Raw genomic sequence first — 27,666 nt, 5'->3', positions numbered from 1 at the left:
AGCAAAGATTTGAGCTACAAATGTTCGCTTTAAAATAGATTTTTTTTTTTCACTGTATTTTTATGTTGATTTTTGAACTGTTTGGTTGCTACTATATATGTCTATGAAATTAATTCAAGGACCCCAACGGAAACAAGTCCGCAAGGACTTTTTTGGTCGGACCTTTTAGACAAAATTATTATAAATGTAACTGTGTTGTTTTACATTCTTTTGCCTAATACAAATTTCAATTAATCAAAACAATCAATAATTCAAATATTTGCACACATTTTCAAGATTTTTCAAAAATAGCAGATATACAAGCTTGTAGCTATGAGCTTGTATATATGCTATTTTTGAATAGCCATAGAAACCTAAAAATGACACACGTGCTGTGTCACGTGCTGTGTCATTTTAAGATTTCTTTGGCTATTCAAAAACAGCAGATATACAAGCTCATAGCGTGGCACCGAGTGCCGTGCAATAAGCTTGTAGATCTGCTATTTGTTGAAAAATTAAAGTGAACATTTTTAACTCCGATCTGTGCTTCTGGTTGTCCCTGGAACCCCATGTTTTGAGATGGTGGTCCACGGCCAAATACATATCATTTTGGGGGTCCTTGACATGGAATGGTTGGAGCACCACTGATATAGCAACATACTGTTAGGATTTAGAAAACATTTTTAGATCATGTATTTGGCCACGGACGGACCCCCTATCTCAAAATGTTTTGTTCCAGGGACCCCCCCCCCCCCCCCAGAAGCAAAGATTTGAGTTACACATTTTCGCTTTTAAAAATAGATATTTATTCAAAGATTTGCACACATTTTCAAGATTCTTCAAAAAAATAGCAGATCTACAAGCTCATTAGTGGCTTCCTGATGGCGGCGTGTTTTCTCATTTCAGTGTTGTAAGGTGATGGTGTGTTATTCTCATATGGGGTGATGATGGTGTGTCTTCTTCTCGTTTCAGTGTGAAATGTTGTCAGAAGACGGTGAAGGACGCGTACCATGTGATCTGTAAGCCCTGCTCCCTGCAGCTGGAGCTGTGCGCCAAATGTGGCAAGAAAGAAGACATCGTCATTCCGTGAGTGGCCTCTGCTATTTACACTTTACAATTTAAGTATTTAGCACATTGGTTCTCAAAGTGGGGTCCGAGGACCCCCAGGGGTACTTGAGGGGGTACCAGGGGGTCCCCAGCTAAATGATGGATAGGAACCAAATGGACCCTCACGGGTCTGTAACTCAGAGAGTGTACAAATGGACCCTAACGGGTCCATTTGGTTCCATTTGTACACTCTCTGAGTTAAATTAACATTGATTTTACAATATAAAATGGGGTCCCAGCAATATAAATGCCATTAAATGGGGGTCCGTAGCCTAATGCATGTCAAACTGGGGGTCCTTGAAATTAAAATGGTTGAGAATCACTGCTAGAGAGCCGTAAAAATCTAATATTATGGGGGTCCCTGGCTTATCTTTTCAAATGGGGGTCCGCAGGGTAATAAGTGTCAATTTGGGGGTCCTTGACATGAAAAAGTTTGAGAACCACTGATTTAGCAGACACTCTTAATCCACAGCGACTTCTTAACGATATTAAGCAAGGAAATCACACACATAGAATGCAAACGATATACTATCAAAAATAATAGTCTGCACGTTGAAACCATAGGACACCAGGTAGAAAATGAACCTACATCTGTTTAATCCTTAAGGACCGGGAATGGAAATTTTTGATTTCTTTGGCTATTAAAAAATCTTGCAAACATTTGTGCAAATCATTGAATATATATATCTTTTAACATAACATTTTATCCCTGGTCCCTGGAACAACATATTTTGAGATGGGGGTCCACGGCCAAATACATTTTGGGGGTCCTTGACATGAAATTATTTGAGAACCACTGATATTATAGCAACTTAAGTTTTTTCAAAAAACTGATTTAGAAGACATTTGTAGAATCTCCAGAAGCAAAGTTTGAGTTAAAAATGTTATATATATAATTATATATTCAAAGATTTGCACACATTTTCACGATTTAAAAAAAAAAATCAGATCTACAAGCTCATAGCTCTATGAGCTTGTAGATCTGCTATTTTTTGAATAGCCAAAGAAATCTAAAAATGACACGGATGCGTTCCCGGTTTTAATGGTTTAAGGTCGCAGACGGGGCTAACTATGCTAACTGTGAACATGCTTTCTCCATGTCACATTTAACATGTGACCGTCAGTCACCATCTTTAGCTCTCTCTCTCTCTCTCATATCTGTGAGGAAGGTCAAGAAAAAGGAGAAGGAAAACACACAGAAGGAACTTTATTTTTGTATGGTTTTATAAATGGAAAGAAAAACACAGAAGTTAATAGACTGAATCATCATGACATCATCACCACAACCAAAACATTTATTTCCAGGTAGATAATTCTATAGAACCAGCAGCATGTCTACGGAAGCATGTTGCACAGCGACCCATTAAAGGGTTAGTTCAGATTTTTTGAGTATTTTCTGTAGGAAATACTTACCATTAATGAAGTGGTTGCAAAGGTATCAATTGATTGCCCGAGTCCCGTGGTCAGAGTTATGGTCCGTTTCTGATAAATATGAAGTAGTTCCGGTAGATTAGTAGATTTGGTGGGGGCCGCTCATTAAAAATAAATTAATTTAAAAAAATTGCGTCATTTGTATTGTTGACCTATTTCTACCATATAGAGCAGGTTTCGTTCAATTTCGACCCCTCTGTCACATGGTACTAATGTTTGTGTCCAGAATCACTGCGCCGCGGAAGCCTACTCACGCACAAAATATATGACACAAAAAATAGTACCATGTGACAGAGGGGTCGAAATTGAACGAAACTTGCTCTATATGGTAGAAATAGGTCAACAATACAAATTACGCTAATTTTTTTAATTAATTTATTTTTATTGAGCGGCCCCCACCAAATCTACTAATCTACCGGAACTACATTCATATTTATCAGAAACGGACCATAACTCTGACCACGGGACTCGGGCAATCAATTAGTACCTTTGCAACCACTTCATTAATGGTAAGTATTTCCTACAGAAAATACTCAAAAAATCTGAACTAACCCTTTAAGACCTGAAGCCGATTCTACGAATGTCTTCTAAATCCCAACAATTTTCTGAAAAACGTATGTTTCTATATCAGTGGTGCTCAAACTTTTTCATGTCAAGGACCTCCAAAATGATCTTTATTTGGCCGCTGACCCCCATCTCAAAATATTTTGTTCCAGGGACCCCCAGAAGCAAAGAATAGAGTTAAAAATGTTCGCTTTAAAACAATAATATTGTTTGGGAAAAAAAAAAAAATGAAAATGTGTGCACATTTTTTTATATATATTATATATTAAAAAATGTGCACACATTTTCATATGTTTTCAAAAATTGCAGATATACAAGCTCATATGAGCTTGTATATCTGCTATTTTTGAATAGCCAAAGTGTAAAACAATGCTTTTTAGCTCAAATCAAAAAGTGACACAGATGCGTTCCAGGTGTTAACTCTCTCAGTGCCAATGAAATAAAAAAATGTGTTCATACTGTTTTTCAAAGTAAAAAAAAAAGTGCTTAGGAAGCGAGATACAGCCTTTTTCAGTTATAAGTTAAACAAGGAGTGGATGGAGCTGCAAATCTTCAGATAATGATATCTTGGGTTCTGAACATTTCCCCCCCCCCCAAAAAAAAAAAAGAATTTAAGGAAGGGACAGATGGATCACCGTGCTAAAAAACCTGGCTCCCGTCCGCTCCCATTCTATGTCCTTGCAAAAAAAACACGTCATTTTCGATCCGTGATCACTCCGCCGTGGTGACTCGCGTGAGAGATGTTATTGTTCCAGGCGTTAGCCAGGACCATCCACCGTCCTGCACGCATATATTGTTTACAATCGGGTGCTCGTCGTGGAGTCTGCACTCTGCAGCTGTAAACAGCGTAGAGTTACAAACGGTGAGATCTCTGGCACTCAACGTCACTTTTTTAATAAAACTCTGCCACCGAATGTGTTAACAAAGCATTTTTTAGCAACACTGGTTTTACCTCTAGGCCAGGGGTCTTCAACAGGGGGTCTGGGACCCCTAGGGGGTCCTCAGAGTTACTACAGGGGGTCTGCCAAATCTTTGTGTGATATGATTTTTTTTACGTTAACCAGTTGAACCCTTGCATCCCTTTTTTGAGGAGAACTTTAGCCAAAAATAGCCGATCTACAAGCTCGCAAGGTGTTGGGATTTTGTAGATCGGCTATTCTTGGCAAAGAGGTATAGGTGTAGTGGGAAAAAGAGCAGACCAAGTAAAGTCTCTCTCTCAGTTAGGGGGTCCTTGGCCTGAAAACGTTGAAGACCCCTGCTCTAGGCTTTATGCCCCATGTTTTAATTGTTTTGTTTCAGTTTCTCAGATGTTTTTAATGGTGTGATGTTTATTTTTATGCAACTACCTATTGTAGCTCTTTGAGATTTTTCAAATGTAAAGTGCATTATAAATAAAATCTATTGTTATTATTATTTAAGCCATACAGATGCTTTAGGGGATAGTGTTGATTTCCACTCCAATAATATCCTTCTTGCTAATAAAGATGCTTAATGAGGTTAAGCCATGTGTCTGTGTTCCAACAGGATCGACTCAGAAGAACCAGAGGGTGAGAAACAGGAAGAAGAGGATGGTGGTCAGAAGAAGAAAGGGAGCAGACGCAGGAAAAAGGACTTGGACAGTGATGATGATGACTTTGGGAGTGATGAAGAAGAAGAAGATGATGATGATGATGATGATGAAGGGCCTAAGAAGACAAGCAGCAAGGCTGGGGGGACGCTGCCTGACCTGGAACACCTTAACGTCAAAGAATGAAAAGGGCCTGATGGACTTTTCTTTTCAATATGGCTAATGTTTATCAACCCTTGTTTCATTTTGTTTTCATTTTCCCTGTATGAAGCCTGAATACTTATTTTTCTTACAATATACAGTACAACAACTACATGAAATGTGTTTTATTGTATTGTACAATAGCAACCACATTGCATTTACAGTAATGGAGACATTTTACTCTAAATGCCATTCTGGCCGGTAGGAAGGTATGGGTAGGTTGCTGCCACCCCCTAGCTTTAGCTTTTAACCTCAGAATTCAGGTATTTTATTCATATATTTTCTCCATCTCTGAATGTTTTTCAGATTAACAGATGAATGAGATTTTAGATCGACACTTATGGACGCTTGTTTTCATACATTCATTAATCACTTTTAAATTGGCCTCCCTATTTTAGGCATGTTACAGGCAAACACTTTCACACTTTCAAAAATAGCAGATCTACAAGCTCACAACTCATCCCACCACGATGCATTGTGAGCTTGAAAGTCTGCTATTTTTGCTAGTGGTAACTTTTTCACCCTCTTTTTTTGTAATGAAATGACACCTCTGGTACAGTAGGTAGATAGATCGATCTACCAATCGATCGATGATCTATCTATTTATCGATCGATCATCCACTGTAACAGAGTAGCCCTGCCAGCACAAAAACATACCGTCTCCCCAGGCCAAGCAGGGATTCTCCTGTGACTAGATGTTAAGGGAGACCCGCGTTTGAGTCCTGGGTGTTCAACTGGCATACTGTATAATTTATGTCAGACACTCCTGCAGGTGACTAATTTAAACTAATGTGGAAATATAAGAAGTGAAAGTACCCAAGACTATACTTACAACATTAATGACGTCCATGATTGCATTAATGGGTGAGCTCATGGAGCGTTTTATTTAGCACTGTATGTAATAACGTAATTCCTCACATGATGAGGCCTTGTTCTGCTTAATGACTGCAACCCAACTCATGACTGGAAGGGCAACGACCTCCACATATTATTGTGAGTGGTGCGGACATGAGGGAATACCTGAGGTCACACAAGGATCGGGGGGGGAGGAGGTATATTTGACTCCTTCCCTCGCTCCCTGTTTCATTGTTCCAAAACAATGTTTGTTTGTTTTTTTTACGGTCGATTTGGTTCCATTTGTAGTTGTACACTCTCAGAGTTAGATTGACTAGAGGTGTAACGATATAGTAACTGCATCAAAAAATCGTTTAGAATTTTCAACGATCTACTATATCGATATGCAAACAGCTAAATATCGTATCGTTTGACTTTGTATCGAATCGTTTTGCAATGCAAATAATCGTATCGAATCGTTCTGCAATGCAAATAATCAATTATATCAATACTAAGTACTTTTAAGAAGAAAAAAAGAGAAAGAGGGCTTTATATCCAGTAGCCAGGTATTTATTTTTCACACAGACTTTTTGGGTAAATAAATAGTTGCTATATCGATTTTAAATCATTGAATCGAATCGTATCTTTCAAAATTAGCCTGTCCTGTATCGTTCATGTATCGACTAAATCACTGAATCGAAACGTATCGTATCGTTCTATATTAACCTGTATCGTTCATGTATCGTATCGACAACCAAGTATCGTGATACGTATCGAATCGTTGTTAAAACGTATCGTTACACCCCATTAGATTCGTAACGTTCCATTTGCTTCCTAACCATTTAGCTGGGGACCCTCTGGGACCCCCCCCCCCCCTGCAATAAAGAAGGTTGGAAGATAGTTGAATTGTGTTGGAAAATTAGAGAAAGCTTTTAAACGCGTTGCATTTCCGGTGTTTTGCAAATATTTTTTATATTATATATATATATATATAATATTATCTTACTTCTAAAATGCTGCTCCTGGATGCAGGTCATGTTGTCAGAAACCTCTCATCTCCATATTCTAACTCTTTGTATTCTTTTTGTAAATTAACGCCCTACTTGATCACACTACAGCGTCTCAAAAGTAGCAGATCTGCAAGCTCAAAACTTGAACTTGAACTTTTGAGCTTGTAGATCTGCTACTTTTGAATTTGAATCCTGAAAAGTAAAAGTTTTGGACATATGAGGTTTCCACCCGACAGGGGAATATATTCTCCGGTAAATGTATAAAAGTATAAAAGCATCTGTGTCAAAACACTTTGGCTTCATGGCAGGAGGACACATTCTGAAGCATATAAGGTGTGAAAGTGGTAACACATTGGTAGGTCCACATAGCAGCAGGTATATGTGCTAAAAACACACATGGGGCAGAAACTTTACAGGCCTGTTAGGGCGCTTTGGATGGAGCTGTTGTAGCCTGAGGATACAGGGGCCTTCTCTACTCCAAACTTGTATAGACGAATCCACAGACGCGCTGCCTGTAGGCAGTCATACAGTAGGGGCCTATACGCTACATTATGGAATAAGGGGTACAATTCAGCATCTTATAAATAATAATAATTATTATTATTATTATCATTATTATTACAACGTTATTATTGCAACTAGGCCTAGACAAGTCATCTAGCTTGTCGATTTTTTTTTTTTTTTTTACTGCTCCTAGTATTGATGATTTATTTTATAGTATATGTCTTTATATGTCTTGATGAATTGAATAGGTTACGTAGGACCACAATGGAACCAAGCCCTCAGGGCTGTTTGTGTTATGCTTTTAGCATTATTGTATAACTGTACCTCTGTACTTTTTGCCAATTGTTGATAAAGTATTCAATCAATCAATCATTATTATCATTAGGCTATTGTTATTATTTATTAATTACTTAATTAGTTATTTCAGCATTTCAATAATCTGGACATTTGAGGAATTTAAACAGAATATATACTGTTTAGACTAGTTATTTTTCAACTGTGTACCACTACTCTGTACAATCAAGACTATCATAGATGTATTTTATAGATTTTTACATTTGCATATAGATATGTAACTAGTAAAAGTCAGATTTGATATCTAATGGCCATGGACAAGTTTCCTTTGATTGATTGAATACTTTATAAGTAAGTACTGTTCATAAGAGGATTTAAAACCCAAGAAAGTCTTGTTTCCATTGGTGGCCGGCTTAATTTGTACTCAATTCATTGAAAAAAACGTGTTCCCTGACCGGGAATCGAACCCGGGCCGCGGCGGTGAGAGCGCCGAATCCTAACCACTAGACCATCAGGGACTTGCGCATTGGTATTGATTGGCTAGAAACGCCGTGTGCACCCACGCACGCACACACATGTGCTGTAGTAGTGTGCCGTCTTGTGTGTGCGGTGGCTCTCGCTTGGTGATGATGATGAAGTTCGCGCCGCCCCCGGGTCTCTCTCTCTCTCTCTCTCTCTCTCTCTCTCTCTCTCTCTCTCTCTCTCTCTCTCTCTGAGAGAGAGAGCAACGCTTGTTGGCGTGTTGCCAACACTTCAAAGAAGGAGTGCTCCGCAGTGCTCACGACCCGCCCCGCCCCCTCCTCAGGATAAAACGCTTGACGCAGTTCAGAGATAACATCATGTACTCTGAACCCTCACTTCACTGACACAGACAGGCTGACAGCAGAGCCACCACACACCGGCCACATGAGCTCCTCTAACGGACACTGTGTCACCATGACGCTGCGGGTCTTCAGAGGGACGCTGGTCCATTCTACACCCCTCTCTGCTCTGGAGATCCTGGAGGATGCGCTGATAGGAGTGGACCAGGAGGGCAAGGTGAGCTTAAAAGATATGGTGGTCTGAAAGATTTACTATTTATTGATTGATTGATTTATTTATTTATGTACTTTATTTAGTAAGACATGAGAACATCAGTACATGGAAGTAGACAAAGTCAATTCAAGGTCTACTAAACTGGGAGACTCATTAAGCACTATGGCTTGTTTAAGATGAGATCCCCATGCACACAAATCATGATGAATTTCAATGTCGGTTGTTGGACCCCATAACTCTTGGAGAGTGTGATACAAATGTAACCAAATGGACCCTCACGGGTCCATTTGGTTACATTTGTATGATATCACACTCTCCAAGAGTTGTTTGTTTTCAGTGGTGGAAAAATAAAAAGTATAGCCTACTCACATGTTTTACTTGAGTAAAAGTATCGATACTGCAATGTAGAAATACTCTGTTACAAGTAAATGTCCAGTGTTGAAAATTTACTTGAGTAAAAGTGCAAACGTATTGGTATCAAAATGTACTTAAAAGTCAAAGTAATCATTATGCAGGAGGTCCCTTAATTTACACAAGTTTTCAAATGTATAACATTTATGAAATTCCTTTGAAATTAGCAGATCTGCAAGCTCACAATGCATCCCATCGTGACGCATTGTGAGCTTGTAGATCTGCTATTTTCAAATGGACGAAATGTATATAGGGCTGAAGTGGTTATTGTATGTTTTGTAATAATAATGAAAATCTACAAAGTAACTAGTAACTAAAGTTTTCAAATAATTGCTGTCATGATGATGACATCAGATGACAAACTCAAGTCATTTCAAGTCATTTTAGATTTCATGAGCTATGAGCTTGTATATCTGCTATTCTTGAATAGCCCAAAGTATAAAAATAATGGTTATAGCTAAAATCTAAAATGACACAGATGCGTTCCCGGATTTAATGGATTAAATAAGTACAGTTTTACAATTTGATAAATACCGTTTACAGTTGATGTAGGCATTGATCTAGCAGACAGACGCTCTTGTCCAGAGAGTCACACTTACAAAGTTCAAGATCAAGAGTTAAATGGCATGAACTTTAGTCAACAAAGTAGAGGATAAAGTTAAAACAAGTGCTATAGAGTAACTATAGGATAGGTCAACATTAAAGGAATGTATCGTTGTGACGTCATAATTTATCAAAATATATTTTTTACATTAAAAACAAAAAGGAAAACTGGCAGAAAAAGACTCACTCACTGCATGTAATATTAAGGAAAATCCTTAGACAGAGACTTAAGAAAATATAATAATATTTCTGCCAGCTTTCCTTTATGTTTTTGAGACCACCAATTAAAACATATAAGAAATTATATAAAGCAAATGTAATTGATAGATATAAAACATCAATGTAATGAACAAGTAAAAACATGAAAGAGTGTATCCATTTATGTGTTTGTGCATATTTTCATATGCACATATACATATACATAATTATGGATGTGTATTTGAATGCATATATCATGTGTAAGAAGATATATTGAGATATGTATATTGATACAAATGTAACCTAGTATTTTGAAAGTAAATAGATAATTGAATTATTAAGTAAATACAAATAGTAATTAATTCAAAATAGCGATAGTAACAACGATACTAGTGATAGAAGATATTGTTATAATTAAATTTGCAAAAGGTACAAATTGTCTGAAAAGATTATGTAAATTCAAATGTTTATTTATTTTTTTATTATTTATTCCTTCATCTTTTTTTGTTTTGTTTCATCTATTCTGAAATGTAATATTTGAAGTTTGTGTTAGTTCATTTTCTTTTGTTTGCGCTTACGTTTTCTTTAAGCTACTATGATAATTTATTTTAAAAGGTAATAAGGTGGGCAAAATAAGCTTCGGCTTCAGCCCATACCTTTTCGGCCAAATAGTCATCATGTTGACTAAGATGTACTGTATGTTCAAATGTTTTGTTGTAAAAAAGAAATCATGACCGAAATAAATAAACTAACTAACTAACCACCGCCGACCAACCCTGAACAAAGAAAGGGCAAAGAAGGGCGCAACAGTTTTCCCTGTTCTACGTTAAAAACAAAAAACTAAACTAAACCCTTACCACGTCTTCCATCACATCGTCTCTGTCGGGTTGAAACCTCATATGTCCCAAACCGTTGCTTTTTAGGATTCAAATTCAAAAGTATCAAAAGTAGCAGATCTACCGACCTTGTAGATCTGCTACTTTTTTTTTTTTTTAAGCAAAATTTATTCAAAGAGACATGACATTGTATTTACATATGCAAAAATTGAAACAACTCTTCGGTTTTATATTTTCTCCCATCCACCCCACCCCAGTCCTCCCCAACCACCCAACATTTTTCCCCATAAGGCTGGACATACAAACAATAATGTACATGTACAAGATCTGAAATAAATACAGTAGGATACAAAGTTAAGAGACAGGACAAAAAAAACGAAAAAACAAAACAAAACACAAAACATTAACAATGATAATAGCAGTGATGTATATGAAAACAAATATAATAATAATTAAAAAAAAGTGAAATATATAAATACAAAAATAATAATAATGATTAATAAAAATAAAACTGTAGCCACAAGTATATAAGTAATGAGCCGGATTAGCTCATTCAATGACCTTCACATGAAATCACCTCCTTATTACCTTAAGTCATGCATCTTGCACCGAATAGAGATCCGCACCACCAAAGCACCCCAGTACCATGTGTTGTCAGTCAGGTGATAGTGATTGTAATCCGCTTACATATGATATTAATGGTTGCCAATGGGTATAGAATTTGTCAGAGGATCCTCGAATTGTGAATTTAATTTTTTCAAGCTTCAGAAAGGACATAACATCAATCAGCCATGATTTAGCCGAGGGAGGGGGCTCTGCTTTCCAATGTAAGAGTATCCTCCTGCGGGCAATTAATGAAGCAAAAGCAATAACATTAAGTTGTTTTCTGGTAAGAACTACATCCTCCTCAGGGATCCCAAAAATCGCTATTTGAGGGCACGGCAGAATGGTTGTCTCCAACACCTCAGACATAACATCAAAAAAGGTTTAGATCTGCTACTTTTGATACTTTTCTGTGACGCTGTAGTATGAACAAGTAAGGCGTTAATTTACAACAACAAAAAACACAGGAAGTTAAAATATGGGGTTAAGAGAGATAAATGAAACATGACTCCAGTCACTTTCACTTTACATTAACACAGAAGAGGGTGTGTGTCTGCCCCCCCTCGGCTACAGCTAAAAGAGTAGTAATAATAATTATAGCTCAGATTCATATATATATAGATCTTTTCTAAGTAAAGTCTCTTTACATAACTAGGCTACCTGATATCTACCCCTAACGTTCAGTTGAATATATTAATAGGTTGACAGTGAATGACGTCTCCTTTACCTCTCTCTGTTGTCAGATCTCCTTCGTTGAGAGAGGCCTGGACGTGGACAAGGTGTGTGGGACCCATGGATTTGACCCGTCGGACGTCACTCACCTGGAGCAATAGTAAGATCACATTACATCATTTACACCGTTGTTGTCGGGCAGAAAAAAAACTCTTATCTCCATAGTTTAACCTTTTGTTTTCTTTCGTAAATTAACGCCCTACTTGAACATACTAGATTTTGGAATTAGTATTTGTCTACAATGACAACAAGCCCAAAATAGGGGGTTAATGAATTGTTAACCACTTATAGGTTTAGGTTTAGGTTAATTTATTTTGGTCCTTTTTAGACAAAGTATACTACAACAGTACACATCAGTAAAAGCACCTTAAAATGGTCCACTTTAAACTCCAGCGTCCGTAACCTTTTGCATTGTGACGTGTTGGGAGCTTGCATATCGGCTGTTTCCAGCTAATTTAATGTTGAGCCGCAAACAGAAAAGTTACTAGTATAGCATAGAGCCCTGAGGGACTCCAGTCAACTCAAGTATATGGGTTTAAAGGTAGGGAAAGTGACAGTTTTGGTTAAGTGATAGTTTTTAGTTAAAAGGTTTAAAGGGATAGTTCACCCCCAAAAAAAAAATTTTTTTCTATCGATTAGTCACCCCGTGGAGACTTGAATTCAGTAACAGGAAACTACATGTCTCTCTAGCTCTTTAATAATCAGAAAATACATTTTCAGATGTGTTGCAAAATGTCAGGAGAAAGTACCCATCTATCAGTTTCATTCGTAGTGTTCCAGTTCCAATTGTGTGTCTGCTCATTTCTTCGTGACACTTCCAATTTCACTTGTGCATTGTGAGCTTGTAGATCGGCTATTTTCAAACGGCCAAAATGTCTATAGGGTTGAAGTGGTTACTGTATGTTTTGTAATGATAAAAGAAAATATACAAAGTAACTAGTAACTAAAGTTTTCAAATAATTGTAGTGGAATAAAAGTATAATATTTGCCTCTGAGATGTAGTGGAGTAGAAGTAAAAGTACTGAAAATTGGTAAAAAAAACACTCCAGTAAAGTGAAAATACCTCAAAATTGAACTTAAGTACAGTACTTGAGTAAATGTACTTAGTTACTTTACACCACTTTACACCGCCGGATTGCCAGTTATCATTATTAGGAAATGTGCCCATGTACTGTAATAGGGTGTGTCTGCTCACTGTATACAGTTACCAATCAGTATATCAGTTAATATGAGTTTAATGGAAGGTTGGATAAAGTAAGAGAACAGAATCGTGGGAAAGGAATAGATCAGTGGTTCTCAACACTTGTTTAGCTCTGGACCACTAGCATATTTTCAGTTAATTAATGTCTGAATATAATTTGTTGCATGTAATATTGTGCAACACATTAAATCAAGCCTTTAACAGTCATTATTTAATTTCAAGCTTTTTTTTTTTACCACACCATGCCTTTTCATTCAAATATGTTCTTACATTTGATGGACTTTTGAAATATTATTTAAACATATTTTAATACATTTAACAAAGGCATTTTATTTGTTTATATTTTTAACATTTCCCCATGGACCACCTGCAGGCCTAATAATGCCATGGACCACTAGTAGTCTCGTGGACCATTGGTTGAGAAATAGTGGGATGTATAAGACATGGGATGCATAGCAAGTGTTACAAAACCACTAACCTTATAGTCCATATCCCCACAGTGGTCCACAGGTTGATTCTTAGTCAGGGTGGTGGTCCCTGGTTCACAATCAGTTGAAACACCCTGCTCTATAGCAATGATTATTATCAGAATATAGAGCTATTTATTAGTGTTGCAGATTTTGTAACTAAATGTACAGTTGATTTAGTCGACTAAAATGTATGTTGGTGGTGCCTTGATGGCGTTGTGATGGCTGATTTTACACTAGGTTGCATGCTGAAAAAAGCCGATCTACAAGCTCACAACGTACGACGCGTTGTGAGCTTGTAGATCTGCTATTTTCAGAGCGCAACACCCGAGCGCAACCAAATATAAAATTACTTGTCTTTTAGTTCTACTGGATCTCTTCTCCACTCGTCCCTCACGAACATTTTAGTCTAGTTTTTATTTGTTGACGACATTGTCAATATATTTAGTCTTAGTTTTAGTCATCATACAGTAGCTTAGTTTTTATTTAGTTTTTGTCAGTGAAAAAAGGCAGTATATTTAAAGTGGTTAATGTTGTGCCTGTCCCGTCCCTGCAGTGAGTTCTTCATGCCAGGCATGGTGGACACCCACATCCACGCGTCTCAGTACAGCTACGCCGGCACGGCCCTGGACGTCCCGCTGCTTCAGTGGCTCAACCTGTACACCTTCCCTGCAGAGGCACGCTTCAAAGACCTCAGCTTCGCCCACAGGGTCTACTCACACGTGGTGGTGAGTGGTGACTGTTCACTGTTTAGGCCCAGGGGTCTTCAACAGGGGGGTCCGGGACCCCTAGGGGGTCCTCGGGGTTACCACAGGCCAAATCATTGTGTGATATGATTTTTTTGGGGCGGTGTAACCGCCCCCTATAAGTGAGGTTTGGACACTGACCAATCCTGCACTGTGATTGGCCAATAGTCTACAACGCAGTCTACAACCCTAACCCTTCCACAGTCAATGCAAATCTATACTTTTGCAAAGTCAGCCAATCACATTACAGCTAGTGTCATCACCACTAGCTGTAATGTGATTGGCTGACTTTGCAAATTCAGGACTGTGATTGATTGGCTAGCGAAACACATGACACATGTGCAGCCCTATGAATAGCAGTATGGACTTAAAAATACACATTTATGTTTTTTTTAAGTGAGTCATGTTGTGATGACCACACACCGCCCACTTCACACTGGGTGTGATTTTTTTTTTACATTAACCACTTGAACCCCAGCATCTTTTTTCTGAGGAGAACGTTAGCAAAAAATAGCCTGCGAAATAGCGCTGCGAGGCGTTTTGAGCTTGTAGATCGGCTATTTTTTGGTAAAGAGGTATAGGTGTAGAGGGAAAAAAGAGCAGACCAAGTAATAAAAAAAAGTTTATTCTGAAACACAATTTCAACATCTCTCTCTCAGCTAGGGGTTCCTTGGCCTGAAAAAAACATTCAAGACCCCTGATTTTAGGCATTTAGCAGATGCTCCTATCCAGAGCGTCTTACTATACAGCAGTAGTTCTCAAACTTTTTTCGCGCCAAGGACCTCCAAATTGTAAAACAGAAGAGAAGATTTCAGTAAATCTAAAATCTAAAATCGTTTTTCAAACACTTTCAAGGTGTTTTTCAAAATGAGGTGACTTAACAGCAGGGCCGTGGGAAGACGTTATAGGTTACGGGTGCTGTATGTGCGTGCATGCGTGCATTTGTGGTTTCTGGGGTTATTTGGTTAATTGAATTCGGTTAATTCGGTTCCAGAACACGTATTGCACTAAATCCCCCCCAAATAACGACCAGCAACAACAGGCACATTATGCAAAAATGTTTTTAAATGTTTTTTTTATAATTTTTTTGAAAAATGTCATACTTTATTTTCAGGGGGTGCTGCAGGCCCCTCAGCACCCCCACTTCCCACGGCTATGCTTAACAGTGTGTAGACGCATCAGGGGAACGTTTTTAATCCTGTAATATGATCCTCTACTGTGTGTTTGTTAGAAACGAACGCTGAGAAATGGAACGACCACCGCCTGTTACTTTGCAACCATCCACACAGAGGCCTCTCTGCTGCTGGGCCAGATCGCAAGTGAGAGAACACACACACACACACACACACACACACACACACACACACACACACACACACGTGCGCGCGCGCGTGCGCACACACGCGCACACACACACATGCACACATGCACGCACACACAAACGCGCGCATGCACACACAAAGTTTGGGTTCACGGGGAGACATAGCATTTCTCTTTTAGGTCTTGAGCTAAAAGTCTGCATTATAGGATGTTCATGTATCATGCATTACAGTATGTTCATGCACAGATGGATAATCATTTTGGTGAAGAGATTTAGTGTAGACAAAAAAAAAGTGGTCCGAGCAAGTAGAGTTTTAGCACATGTCCCTTTCACTAAGACTAGAGGGTTGAAGTGGTTAATTTAACTGTACTGTACTGTATCTGTAACCAAGTTCAGTAACTCAATAGCAAGATGCTCCTCTCTGTGCAGGAGGAAGCATCAATAAATGATAAAACCCTGTCAATGAATTCACAGGAAAGGCAGAGAGAGGGAGATAGTTCAGTGTTTACAAACACTCACATGGGGGTCATGCTCTGGTGCCATGACAGAAGACTTTGGAATTGAACCAAATGTAGGGAGAAGTTCGAGCAGATGAAGGCCAGGCTCAAGTTCAAGCTATTTAACACTTGTTTGTAACCAAAGAAAATCCCGTACTGCACCTTTAAAAGTAGACAGTGTTGTTGACTCAAGCCTCAGGTCCTCTCTGGAAGGCTTGTTTTACAGCCAATTGTGACATAATTACTAAACGCCGCCTCCTCACTTTGAACTTTGTGACAGTGTGGAAGAAGTACGCGTGCGTGTGCACACACACACACACACACACGCGCGCGCGCACACGCATACGCACACGCACACGCACACACACACTAAAAGCTGGGAGCTGACCTGTACAACCACAGCCTTATACTGGTGTTGGCCACTGAACAGCTCCACTGGAGTTCAGTGCCTTGCTCAAAGGCACTTCAGCGGTGTTGGGTGAGGGGTGTGAGTTCTATTCATTCCCCCACAACCTCTGGTCTCGATGTGCAGTGGTGGAAGAAGTACTCAGATCTTTTACTTAAAGGGATAGTTCACCCCCAAAATTACTTATTTTCTATTGATTACTCATGAATTCATGGATATTTTTTCTTTTTTGTCACAATCCTAAGCCAATCATTTGATCACCAGTGGATACTCCGGTAGGAGACTCAATGGAGACTCTTTGAGTCTCCTACCTGAGTCTCTGCCAGTCATCAAATTATTGGCTCAGGAACGCGACAAAAACGAATAAATCTCCTTGAATTCAAGACTTCATGGAGTGAGTAATTGATAGAAAATAAGTATTTTTTTGGGTGAACTATTCCTTTAAGTAAAAGTAGCAATAGCATAATATGAAAATACTCTATAAGGGCACGGTCACACCGCACTTTTATTTTACCTCTGGGGCGGAATCTGACAATGCTTTGTCAATGCAAATATGTGGATTCATGGTCAAAACATCGCAAGACCATGAATCTACGCATTTGCATTGACAAAGCATTGGCAGATTCCGCCCCAGAGGTAAAATAAAAGTGCGGTGTGACCATGCCCTTACAAGTGAAAGGCCTGCTTTACAAAATATACTTGAGTAAAACAGAAAAAGTAAACTAAATCACTGCTCATCTGTAAAAAACTTGGGTGAGGTGCGGGAGGGAGCTGAACAATATCAGGGTGAACCAAGGGAAAAAACTGCAACCGCACACTCTGTGCAAGTGTCCCACAATTCTATTGCTTTTACTTGAAGTACAAAAGTATTGGCTTCAAAACATACTTACTTAATTTATTTATTTTCAAACTTTTTCAAAAATAGCAGATCTACAAGCTCACGATGCGTAACTTTGTGACACGTCGTGACACGTTGTGAGCTTGAAGATCTGCTATTTTTGAATAGCCAAAGTATAAATAGGAGCATGATTGGTTCATGTATGTTTCGTAATAATAATAATAATAATCTAAATCTATAAATTAATTAATTATCTTATTCACCTTTGTCCCGATTTAAACAGTGTGCGCAGAATCTGCAGGCTTTGTGTGTGTGTGTGTGTGTGTGTGTGTGTGTGTGTGTGTGTGTGTGTGTGTCAAGGGGCAAGGCTTGGATATTTACGATAAGGATAAGGATAATTCCTTTTAACAGGTCGTTCATGAAAGTCCTTGCGGTCTTGTTTCCAATGAGAACCTGTGAGCAATTAGGGGTTAAGAGTCTTGCTCAGGGACACATTTCATTTCATCGACACATATGCTGGGATGGCCTGGAATCGAACCTAGGGCAACCAGGGCCTCTGGCTCCCTAGGTGGGCTCTAGGTGGGCTCACTAACCACTCAGCTATGGCCGCCCCGATGAGGCCAACACGGAAGCTTATGAATGGCCAGAGTGGCGCTGTTTTACCCTGCGCCGACCTGAAGTGTCAGAAAGAATTTATTTTAGCGCAAGTGAATGGGTTTTTGACAAACTTTAGACTAGATTTTCTTACCGTAATAAAAATTGTCATAAATTCTATATGCTTCCAGTCGCTAGTTTAAAGTCTCCTTTCAATCATCATGATATGCGTTTTGCTAAATTATGGTCCCATTTATTCTAAAATTGACGATAAAGTAGGCTATGCTCCAGGAGGGGCGGGATGATTTGATTGACAACCTACACAACCAATAGCATTCATTCCCCGCCCCCACTCTTGATTGACAAGCTACCCAACCAATAGCATTTTTGGGGGTGTTTTCCGGTTCGCTGGTCACGTGTCTGGTCTCAACCAATAGCGTTTGAGTTCCGGCGTGGCCAACTGTATATATTAACGATGGAGGAATGCATGTTCCTGAACTATCGGCTTCATTTTCGTTCTGTAGAAAGCAGGGGAGTGGCTTTGTCCATTCTTTTTTACAGTCTATGGTGTGTGTGCGTGCGTGCGTGCGTGCGTGCGTGCGTGCGTGCGTGCGTGCGTGCGTGCGTGCGTGTGTGTGCATTACATAACAACACACACCATGTCATAAATAAAGACTTAAGCCCTATTCACACAGGACCAGTATTACCTGTGGGACCTCTGGTAATCTATGTAATTGTAGAGGTTGTCTGTGATTTTAACCCATTCAGTCCGGGAACGCATACTGTATCATTTTAGATGTCTATAGCTACCATTATTTTATACTTTGGACTATTCAAAAATAGCAGATCTGCAAGCTCATATCCCCGGATTGAATGGGTTAATCCTGTGTGAATCGGCCACATGTCCATAACTTGTAAAGTAAAAAGAATTCCAGTTCAAATGACAATACCTATCATATTTCTGCAAACACAGAGGTTATTTGATAATGACGATAATATTAGTCTTGTGTCAAATGATATCTTAGTTTTTGTTTAGTTTTTTGCTTTGCTTTGCTGTTTTTTTTCTTTTCTTTTAACCTCTCTCCAAGTCGAGAATTATGGAGGCATTAGGAATTATAAATTAACATTTTGACAGCATTTTGGGTGCAGATTTGGCTAATGTTGCTACACAATTTGGGTACATTATGTGGTTCCATTTGGATCATGACATTTTACTTGAGGATTAATAATTGTCATATATGCATAAAACTGTGATTTATCTACTTTTTTCCTAGATGACCTGGGACAGCGCGCCCTGGTGGGGAAGGTGTGCATGGACACCAACAATGCTGTGACCCACTACAAAGAGAGCACCCAGGAGTCACATGAGGAGACCTGCAGGTGGGTTTACCTGAGTCACACATAACAGCAACATCATATTAAAATGTTTTGTTTTTCTCCGTAAATGAACGCCCTACTTTACACATTTTTTTTACATTTACATTTCTGTTTGGCTTTTAGGCTTCATAAACAAAACGCACATTGAATATCTTTTGAATAGGATTTAAGTGGTGGGTGATGGTAGTCTAAATGTTGTGTGTAAAGATATGGCAGATCATGGATTAGACTTAGAGGTTACGGAATATGGGATCATAATGATGTATTTGTTTGTGTCTTCTAGGTTCATCGGAGAGCTGCTGGAGAGGAAGGTAAGAAAACCACCAACCAGCCACAAGTCAACAAGCTGACAACTAGCAACATTATCATTTCATAACCTTGATCTTTTTGGTTTTAAATGTTTTATGTGTAATCATTGAAGATGAGGGGTTCTCCACAGTCATCTAATCCAAGGGTTTTCAACCTTTTCAGGCTGTGACCCCCCAAAAGAATCATATTTTAACTGGGGACCCCCCACCCTGATAAGTACTTGGAATGTAGGAGTTGAGGAATTGCATTTAGTTTGACTTGGTTCCACAGATAAATATTGTGAAAATAGATGATCTATAAGTTCACAACAAGCTTGTGATCTTGCAGATTGGCTATTTTCAAAAAAATAATTCTCTTTCTTAGGTAATATTGGCAATTTGGCCAATGTTTGATTTGTTTTTATAGTACAGTTTGTTGATTACTTTTGACAAAGTAATGATCTTTTTTTAAATTGTCTTTATTATTATTTTAGCACTAGGCCTTAAAAAGGTCTTAAAAGTCATTAAATTGTCACTTTATAAATGTGCAGATACCCTGTATACACTTATACTGTATGTTGGTTTGTTTACTGTTGAGTGAGAAAACAATGTTGCACATTAAGCCAGTCATCTGGGGACCCCCCGAAATAATTAGGGGACCACAAATTATTTACCCCCCTGATCTACTGTATGGTTGGTTCTTTCCTCTCCTCACACCATGATTTAGTTTATATTTCTCCATCTCTCTCCTCTCTCTCTCTCAGTACCCTCTGGTGAAGCCTGTGGTGACCCCTCTCTCTCCTCTCTCTCTCAGTACCCTCTGGTGAAGCCTGTGGTGACCCCTCGCTTCGCTCTGTCCTGCTCGGGGACGTTACTAGGACAGCTGGGAGAAATCGCCAGGAACAACGACCTGCACATCCAGGTGAGCCCCGTTCACCCGCCCCGTTGCTGTGGCAACCCGCCTTAGATACATTATTATGACCCATCCTCCCCCCTATGGGATCGTTGCCACGGAGACGACGACGCATGCAGCATTGAACCTCACGGGGTTTGGAACCAAAGAGAGAGAGAGAAAACATGGAGAGATGCTCCTCAACCAGCGGTGGAAAAAGTACTCAAATGTCTTACTTAAGTAAAAGTATCAATACTGCAATGTACTTTTACATGAAAGTACAAAAGATTTGGTATCAACACGTAGTTAAAGTACCAAAAGTAGAAAGTACTCATTATGTCTTTTCAAATTTTTCGAATGTATTTAAAATGTTTAAAAATCTTTTGAAAATAGCAGCTCTACAAGCTCATAATATACATTGTGATGCGACGCATTGTGAGCTTGTAGATCGGCTATTTTCAAATGGCTGAAATGTATATAGGGCAAAGTGGTTCATGTATGTTTTGTAATAATAATCAAAATCTACAAAGTAACTAAAGTTTTCAAATTATTGTAGTGGAGTAAAAGTACAATATATTCCTCTGAGATGTAGTGGTGATGAAGTTAAATTACAGAAAATGTGAACATTTGTGTTAAAAATATATCTTTAAAAATATATACAAAAATAGCAGATGTAGGCCTACAAGCTCGCAGCGTGTCATGAATCAAGCTGTGAGCTTGTAGATCTGCTATTTTTGAGTCCTTTCAATCGATTAGTCACCCCATGGAGCCTTGAATTCATGGATATTTTTTTGTTTATGTCGCATTCCTATTAAAGCCAATAATTTGATGACTAGCGGAGTCCCCGGTAGGAAAAACCTCCTCTAAAAACCTCCGGTCGGTTCAAGAACAGGCCATTCAGACCATTTCTAGGGGAAAAATTCACTTCATTGCCATAGTCACTGGAGGAAATGGGTAGAATGAGTGTCCTAACTAAGGTAGTGTTCGTCTTTTCGTATATTAGTATATTTGTTCCTCAAAATCAAGAATTTGACAGAAATTGCCACAGACATGAACAACTAATGTCACAGACAGACACGTTCTTCTGCGTACGGACATGTCGATGACCCCCCTGGTCGACACCGGTCAACAGGGAAGCTCCACCTCTTTGCTCCCATTGGATGGAAGTGAACGGGAGAGGGGAGGCTGACACCTTGGTTCTGACGTGTATGTGTGAGCGCTGTGGCCTCCTGAACCTTCATCTATAACTAGTGTATGTGTGAGCGCTGTGGCCTCCTGAACCTTCATCTATAACTAGTGTATGTGTGAACGCTGTGGCCTCCTGAACCTTCATCTATAACTAGTGTATGTGTGAGCGCTGTGGCCTCCTGAACCTTCATCTATAACTAGTGTATGTGTGAGCGCTGTGGCCCCTGAACCTTCATCTATAACTAGTGTATGTGTGAGCGCTGTGGCCCCTGAACCTTCATCTATAACTAGTGTATGTGTGAGCGCTGTGGCCTCCTGAACCTTCATCTATAACTAGTGTATGTGTGAGCGCTGTGGCCTCCTGAACCTTCATCTATAACTAGTGTATGTGTGAGCGCTGTGGCCTCCTGAACCTTCATCTAACTGAACTCTGTTTGTGTCTATTTCCATCAGAGCCACGTCAGTGAGAACCTGGAGGAGGTGAAGCTGGTGAAGGAGTTGTTCCCAGAGTCACAGTCCTACACCGACGTTTACCTCAAACACAACCTGCTCACTGACAAGGTTTGGCTGGAATGAATACACACACACATGCATGCTTTAACACACTAGTTACTAAACAGTGAGTTGGGACCCATTGTTGGGTCGCGGACAGGGCAGGAATTTCACGGCGGCCACGGCGGCCATGGCCGTCGTTGCCCCTCTCATTGGCCGTGTGCCCCTTGAATAATGACATGCCTTCACGGCCACAGTGGCCATGGTGCCCCAGCTGCGCCCAGCAACTGATTTCACAGTTTTTCCTCTGCGCGATTTTCCTGTCAATACGTTTTTTTTTAGACACCAGTCCCTTTGGTTGAGCTGCGCAGCTACAACATGCACAGTGGTAGGTAGGTTTGATTTTGAGCCTCCTATGAACCTTCGGAATCCCGCAACACCGTGTAATAATAGACACAAAAGCATTACCGCGCCAAACCGGAGATAAATCTAACGCAGCCTGTTGAATGGTAGGTTTGATTTCTAGCCTGAGAGAGAGAGAGAGGATTCCGTAGTCCTACAGACCGATGTGCCCCGATGTTTTTTTCAACAGCAAAATATAGATGAATACATCTAATAAAATACAGCGAAATCCCCAAATTATAAGTCTTAATATAAAGCAAGCAACAGAATAACTGCAGACAAATTAAAAGTTTAGGCTATCAATATCATACAAAAGAGTGACCTCACCGCTCTGATGGACAAGAAATATATATTCCTTTTGCAAACCACATCCATAATATCTGTTCGTTTGTCAACAATGTTCTAATTGGGAAGTTTATTTCAACAGCTAAAATGTGACAGTTTTAGTCCGTTTGTTGATGCGCAACACAGCCCTCGTTAAGTGAATTACTTTCACCTGCAGCGCAGTGTGTGGAGTGTGCGCAACAGGGCATATCTCCGCCAAGCCAGGGTGACCTACCCAGGCTCATGAAATTCATATGCAGGCATAGTAGCCAATTAGAATGAAATCTGCAAAAACGGACTCATACAGAACCATATATTGGCTATATGTTATGGCTGTGGGGTGGAAATCTTGTATGTTCCTTTTTATTATTATTTAAAAACAATTTAAAATCGTGAAAATAGCCAATCTACAAGCTGTAATTATTAATAATTAAGAAATACTATATTTTAAAGAGTGAAAAATCAACTAAAGTCATTATTAGTGCAAGTTCAATCACATTTCATTTGAATGAAAATAACTTGTGGGGAAAAGACAAAATCTCTACCAGAGGTCTTCAACAGGGGGTCCGTGAAGGTACTGCAGGGGGTCCACGACCCCTAGGGGGTCTGCGAAGGTACTGCAGGGGGTCCACGAAATTGTTGTTTGATTAAAAAATATTTTTGTTTTTAAAAACTTTCAAAACTTGTTTTCATTATTTTTTTTTCAAAAATGTAAATTTGTCTTTAAACATAATATGACATATTTTAATAGCTTAGTAATGAATGCACAATAACATGGTATGTTTATACATATTTTGTAGAGAAAGATCAGTGGTGTCAGTTCAGCAAAAGCTAAGGTATGGCAAGGTTAGGGTTGCCAACTCCCAGAGATTAAAATAAGGGACATCTATCCTTTTTTTTAGGGGGTCAACCCCCCCAAAACCCCTGAAATGCATAGAAACTATGCATTAGATTATACCTATAACACAAAGCAAACACAATGGTCTTACACCTGCATTAGGCTACTATTCATGATTTTATTTCTCTTTTTTTTCTGGAGCCAAGGTATGGCACCTGCCATGCCTTGCCATACCCAATTGACGCCCCTGAGAAAGGTCCTTTTGCACACCTACTGGGTCAACCTGTGCGTAGGAGCAGGCAATTTTTTCATGTGTATTTATATAAAACACAATTTTATACATAAATATATGATATATATAGTAGCCTACCCCCTACCTACCCTACGAGGTAGGGGGTCCCTGCTCCATCACCCCATCAGTTTGGGGGTCCCTGGCCTGAAAAGGTTGAAGACCCCTAATCTGTGAATCTAATGTGATTAATGTGACCCCTACTTCAGTCAATGAAGTCCAGGGCTGAATGTGACATATTGAGACCTATAACCAAATATTGGTCATTTGCCAACACATTATTTTGTGAAATAAATGGGTTATATTTCACAGATAGTTATACAATTCTTATAATATATTAAAATACGTTCATCCTTAACCTTCAAGTTAAATGCATTATTTCCGTGGACTTAAAAAACTTTTTTGGACTTAAAAAACTTTTTTTTTTTTGGATGGCCTTCCTGCCCTGGCATTTGGCCTTTGTGCCCTCCAAAAAATTACAACACCAAAGGCCAAGTGGCCTTGCCCCTAAAATGATGAAATTCCAGGCCTGGTCGCGGACCCATTTTTATGAGTTAAAAAATGTCCCCTTTTCTTCTACACATTTCTATTGTTGTTGTTATTTCAAATGATTACAAAAATGAAACTAAAAATAAAATCAGACATTTTCAGTACAGTAGAAACGAATTTCAGATATAAATCCATGAATGTAAATTGTAAAAAGTGGTTAATAGGCTCTATGCACAGCAGCCATATTGGAAAGAAATTGGGCCTCTTCTTACTTCCTTCACAGGTTTTGCCAATGATACTAATGAAGGCTTTGTTCCATTTCATGTAACACAGTGGTTCTCAAACTTCTCAAAACTAATTTGAAGGACCCCCATAACTCTGAGAGCGTACAAATGGAACCAAATGGACCCTTACGGGTCCATTTGGTTCCATTTGTACACTATTAGAGTTACACACCTTTTAAAATGCAGTACCCTGACTCTGTTTGACCCGAATGGAATAGAGCCTTCATTAGTATCATTGGTAACACCTGTGAAGGAAGTAAGAAGAGGCCCAATTTCTATCGTGCATAGAGCCTATTGGGTTCCAGGGAGGCACCACATTTATATTTTTGGTTTCAGCTGAAAGGTTTTAAGAACCAAGGCTGTAACATACACTTACATGGACACATGCACGCATGCACACACGCACGCACAGACACACGCACAGACACGCACCGACACACACACAGACAGCATCTGGTGTTTCCTTTTTTTCCCCTTCCATAACGATGATGTTGACACTGATTGGCAGACAGTGATGGCCCACGGCTGCTACCTCAGCGATGAAGAGCTGCTCCTCTTCAGAGAGACAGGAGCGTCCGTGTCCCATTGTCCCAACTCCAACATCTCGTAAGTCTCTGCTCTCCTCAAGGACCCCTAAACCAAGCCCCCAGAACCACGGTAGAACAGTGAAGCTGCCTAGTGGTCAAATCTGGGATAGCAACACTTCCGCATTTACTACTGCACTTGCGTAAACCACTAATGTCCCTTCAGAGGCTCCGTAGAAACCCTAGGACGCCACTGAGCAACTTTCATTGAAATGAATAGCTGGGGGCGGGGCAGTCCGCCCTCTACATATATTATAACTCTATGCCCTAAACCAGTGGTTCTCAAACATTTTCATGTCAAGGACCCCGTACTCTGAAACTGTACAAAAAATAACAACTCTCACTGATTGTCTCTCTCTCATTCTCTCTCTCTCTCAGGCTGTGCAGTGGAATGCTGGACGTCAGAAATGTCCTGAAACATGGAGTGAAGATTGGCCTGGGAACAGGTCAGATTTTAATGACAATAAAGGGCCATTCACTCGCATGCCAAGCACACTAACGTTGACCATGGTTTTTCAGAGTTCATTATTTGGGGTGAAGTCGTCCTTTAAACTTTCTATTTTAAGTAAAACGGACCTAAGTTGTAATTGTACTTTTAGTAACTGTACTTTTACACTTTTCTCTCCGATCCACAGGCTCACATGTGAGCTTGTAGATCGGCTATTTTTAGCAAACATTCACACCCCAGAATTGACATTGTGCTCGGCTGGAGGTTCAAGTGGTTAAAGTTTTAACAAAACACAAAACATGCCACAAGTCAAGGGTGTCAAAAATATAAAATAATGAAAATAATTAGATACCGCGGACAGTTCATAATTGTAATCTAACTTGCATTTAATGTCTGGGTGTGAACTATTTCAGATATGTATCGTTTTAAAGTGCAACAAAGCCACCTGTGTTTGACAAGCATTGCTTAGCAACTATACGTTGTCATGGTTACCACTTGAGAGAGAGGCAGGACCGATCAAATGGACCAGGGGCCATTATGTCCTTTCAGATGACACATTGTGAGCTTGTAGATTGGCTATTTCCACTGTAAAAAAAAGAAAGTGGAAGCATGTACACATTTACTAATAATGATGACTCAACCAGACAATCTGGTACAAACTTCCCCTTCTGGAGATTTACCGTGGAATTTCTAGACCTCCGACTTCCCAGTATTCTGACAACATTGACATCATAGGTCACCACTGTTCTGTGGAAGAAAATATTCCCTTTCACTTTCCATGGTCAGGGACCACATGCAATACCTTCACGGACCACCTGTTGAAAGCCCCTGGTCAGATCTGCTATTTTTGAAAAATCTTGAACATTTTTGCAAATCTTTAAAAAACATATTTTTTAAAGCAAACATTTGTAACTCAAATCTTTGCTTCTGGGGGGGTCCCTGGAACAAAACATTTTGAGATGGGGGTCCGTGGCCAAATATGTATCTAAAAATGTTTTCTAAATAAATCCTAACAGTATGTTGCTATATCAGTGGTGCTCCAACTTTTTCATGTGAAGGACCAAAGAAATCAAAAAATGACACAGATGCTTCCCCGGTCTTATAGGGTTAATCCATGTGTTTGCGATGTTGTTGTTTTCAGACGTGGCAGGAGGATACTCAGCCTCCATGCTGGACGCTGTGAGGAGAACCCTGGACACCTCTAAAGCCCTGACCATCCAGGACCCTGACCACCATACTCTGACCTTTGAGGAGGTCTTCAGACTGGCCACGCTGGGGGGCAGCCAGGGTAGGTTAACCACTACCAGCAACCAACCACTGGCACTCTAATGCAGTGGTTGTCAACCTGTGGGTCAGGACCCCCATTTTTTTTTTTGGGGGGGGGGGGTCCCCAGATGACAGTGAAGTGAAGAAATAAAATGTATGAAATAAAAAAAATAGTATTACTACATCTATAGTAATCAACAAACTATACTATAAAAACTGGTCAAACATTGGCCAAATTGTCAAATAATATAAGAAAGAGGCAAAGATTATGAAAACAGCCGACCTACCACTGGATGTAAGCATGTAGTGTGTGTTGTAAGCATGTAGTGTGTGATGTTTGTATTGTGTGTTTGTGTGACGGTGGCCAGGTTGTCACATGTAACTTGCCACTTCTTTTTAGAATGCTGACACTCTTTACTTTGTCTCAATAATAAATAAATAACAATACACATTAAACTCACAACAATAAAATATCAGTTGCACGGTAAAGTGCGGGGTGCGTAATTACTGTGAGAATAATACTGTTT

At 39.5% G+C, this 27,666-nt stretch overlaps 2 protein-coding genes across 2 annotated transcripts in view; both read left to right on the top strand.

Annotated features, from left to right (window-relative positions):
* The window catches only part of cUnh9orf85 (chromosome Un C9orf85 homolog), a 6,640-nt gene extending 1,678 nt beyond the window's left edge, over positions 1-4,962 (top strand). Inside the window, exons 3-4 of the mRNA XM_084056188.1 lie at positions 952-1,065; positions 4,606-4,962. Of these exons, the coding sequence (XP_083912314.1) occupies positions 952-1,065; positions 4,606-4,834 (343 nt within the window). The 3' untranslated portion in view covers positions 4,835-4,962. The remainder of the gene's footprint in view (positions 1-951; positions 1,066-4,605) is intronic.
* A 3,411-nt stretch (positions 4,963-8,373) lies between these two features.
* gda (guanine deaminase) overlaps positions 8,374-27,666 on the top strand; it is a 30,316-nt gene continuing 11,023 nt past the window's right edge. The window contains exons 1-11 of the mRNA XM_084054837.1: positions 8,374-8,529; positions 11,921-12,009; positions 14,134-14,305; positions 15,555-15,642; positions 19,254-19,359; positions 19,640-19,667; positions 20,458-20,565; positions 22,177-22,284; positions 25,350-25,447; positions 25,804-25,871; positions 27,015-27,161. Of these exons, the coding sequence (XP_083910963.1) occupies positions 8,398-8,529; positions 11,921-12,009; positions 14,134-14,305; positions 15,555-15,642; positions 19,254-19,359; positions 19,640-19,667; positions 20,458-20,565; positions 22,177-22,284; positions 25,350-25,447; positions 25,804-25,871; positions 27,015-27,161 (1,144 nt within the window). The 5' untranslated portion in view covers positions 8,374-8,397. The remainder of the gene's footprint in view (positions 8,530-11,920; positions 12,010-14,133; positions 14,306-15,554; positions 15,643-19,253; positions 19,360-19,639; positions 19,668-20,457; positions 20,566-22,176; positions 22,285-25,349; positions 25,448-25,803; positions 25,872-27,014; positions 27,162-27,666) is intronic.

The sequence above is a fragment of the Gymnoscopelus microlampas genome (genome assembly GCF_963454915.1).
Source record: "Gymnoscopelus microlampas genome assembly, chromosome: 4".
NCBI classification, from domain to species: Eukaryota; Metazoa; Chordata; class Actinopteri; order Myctophiformes; family Myctophidae; genus Gymnoscopelus; species Gymnoscopelus microlampas.
The sequence above is the reverse complement of the archived record's forward strand: the minus strand, read 5'-3'. Positions and strand labels throughout refer to the sequence as shown.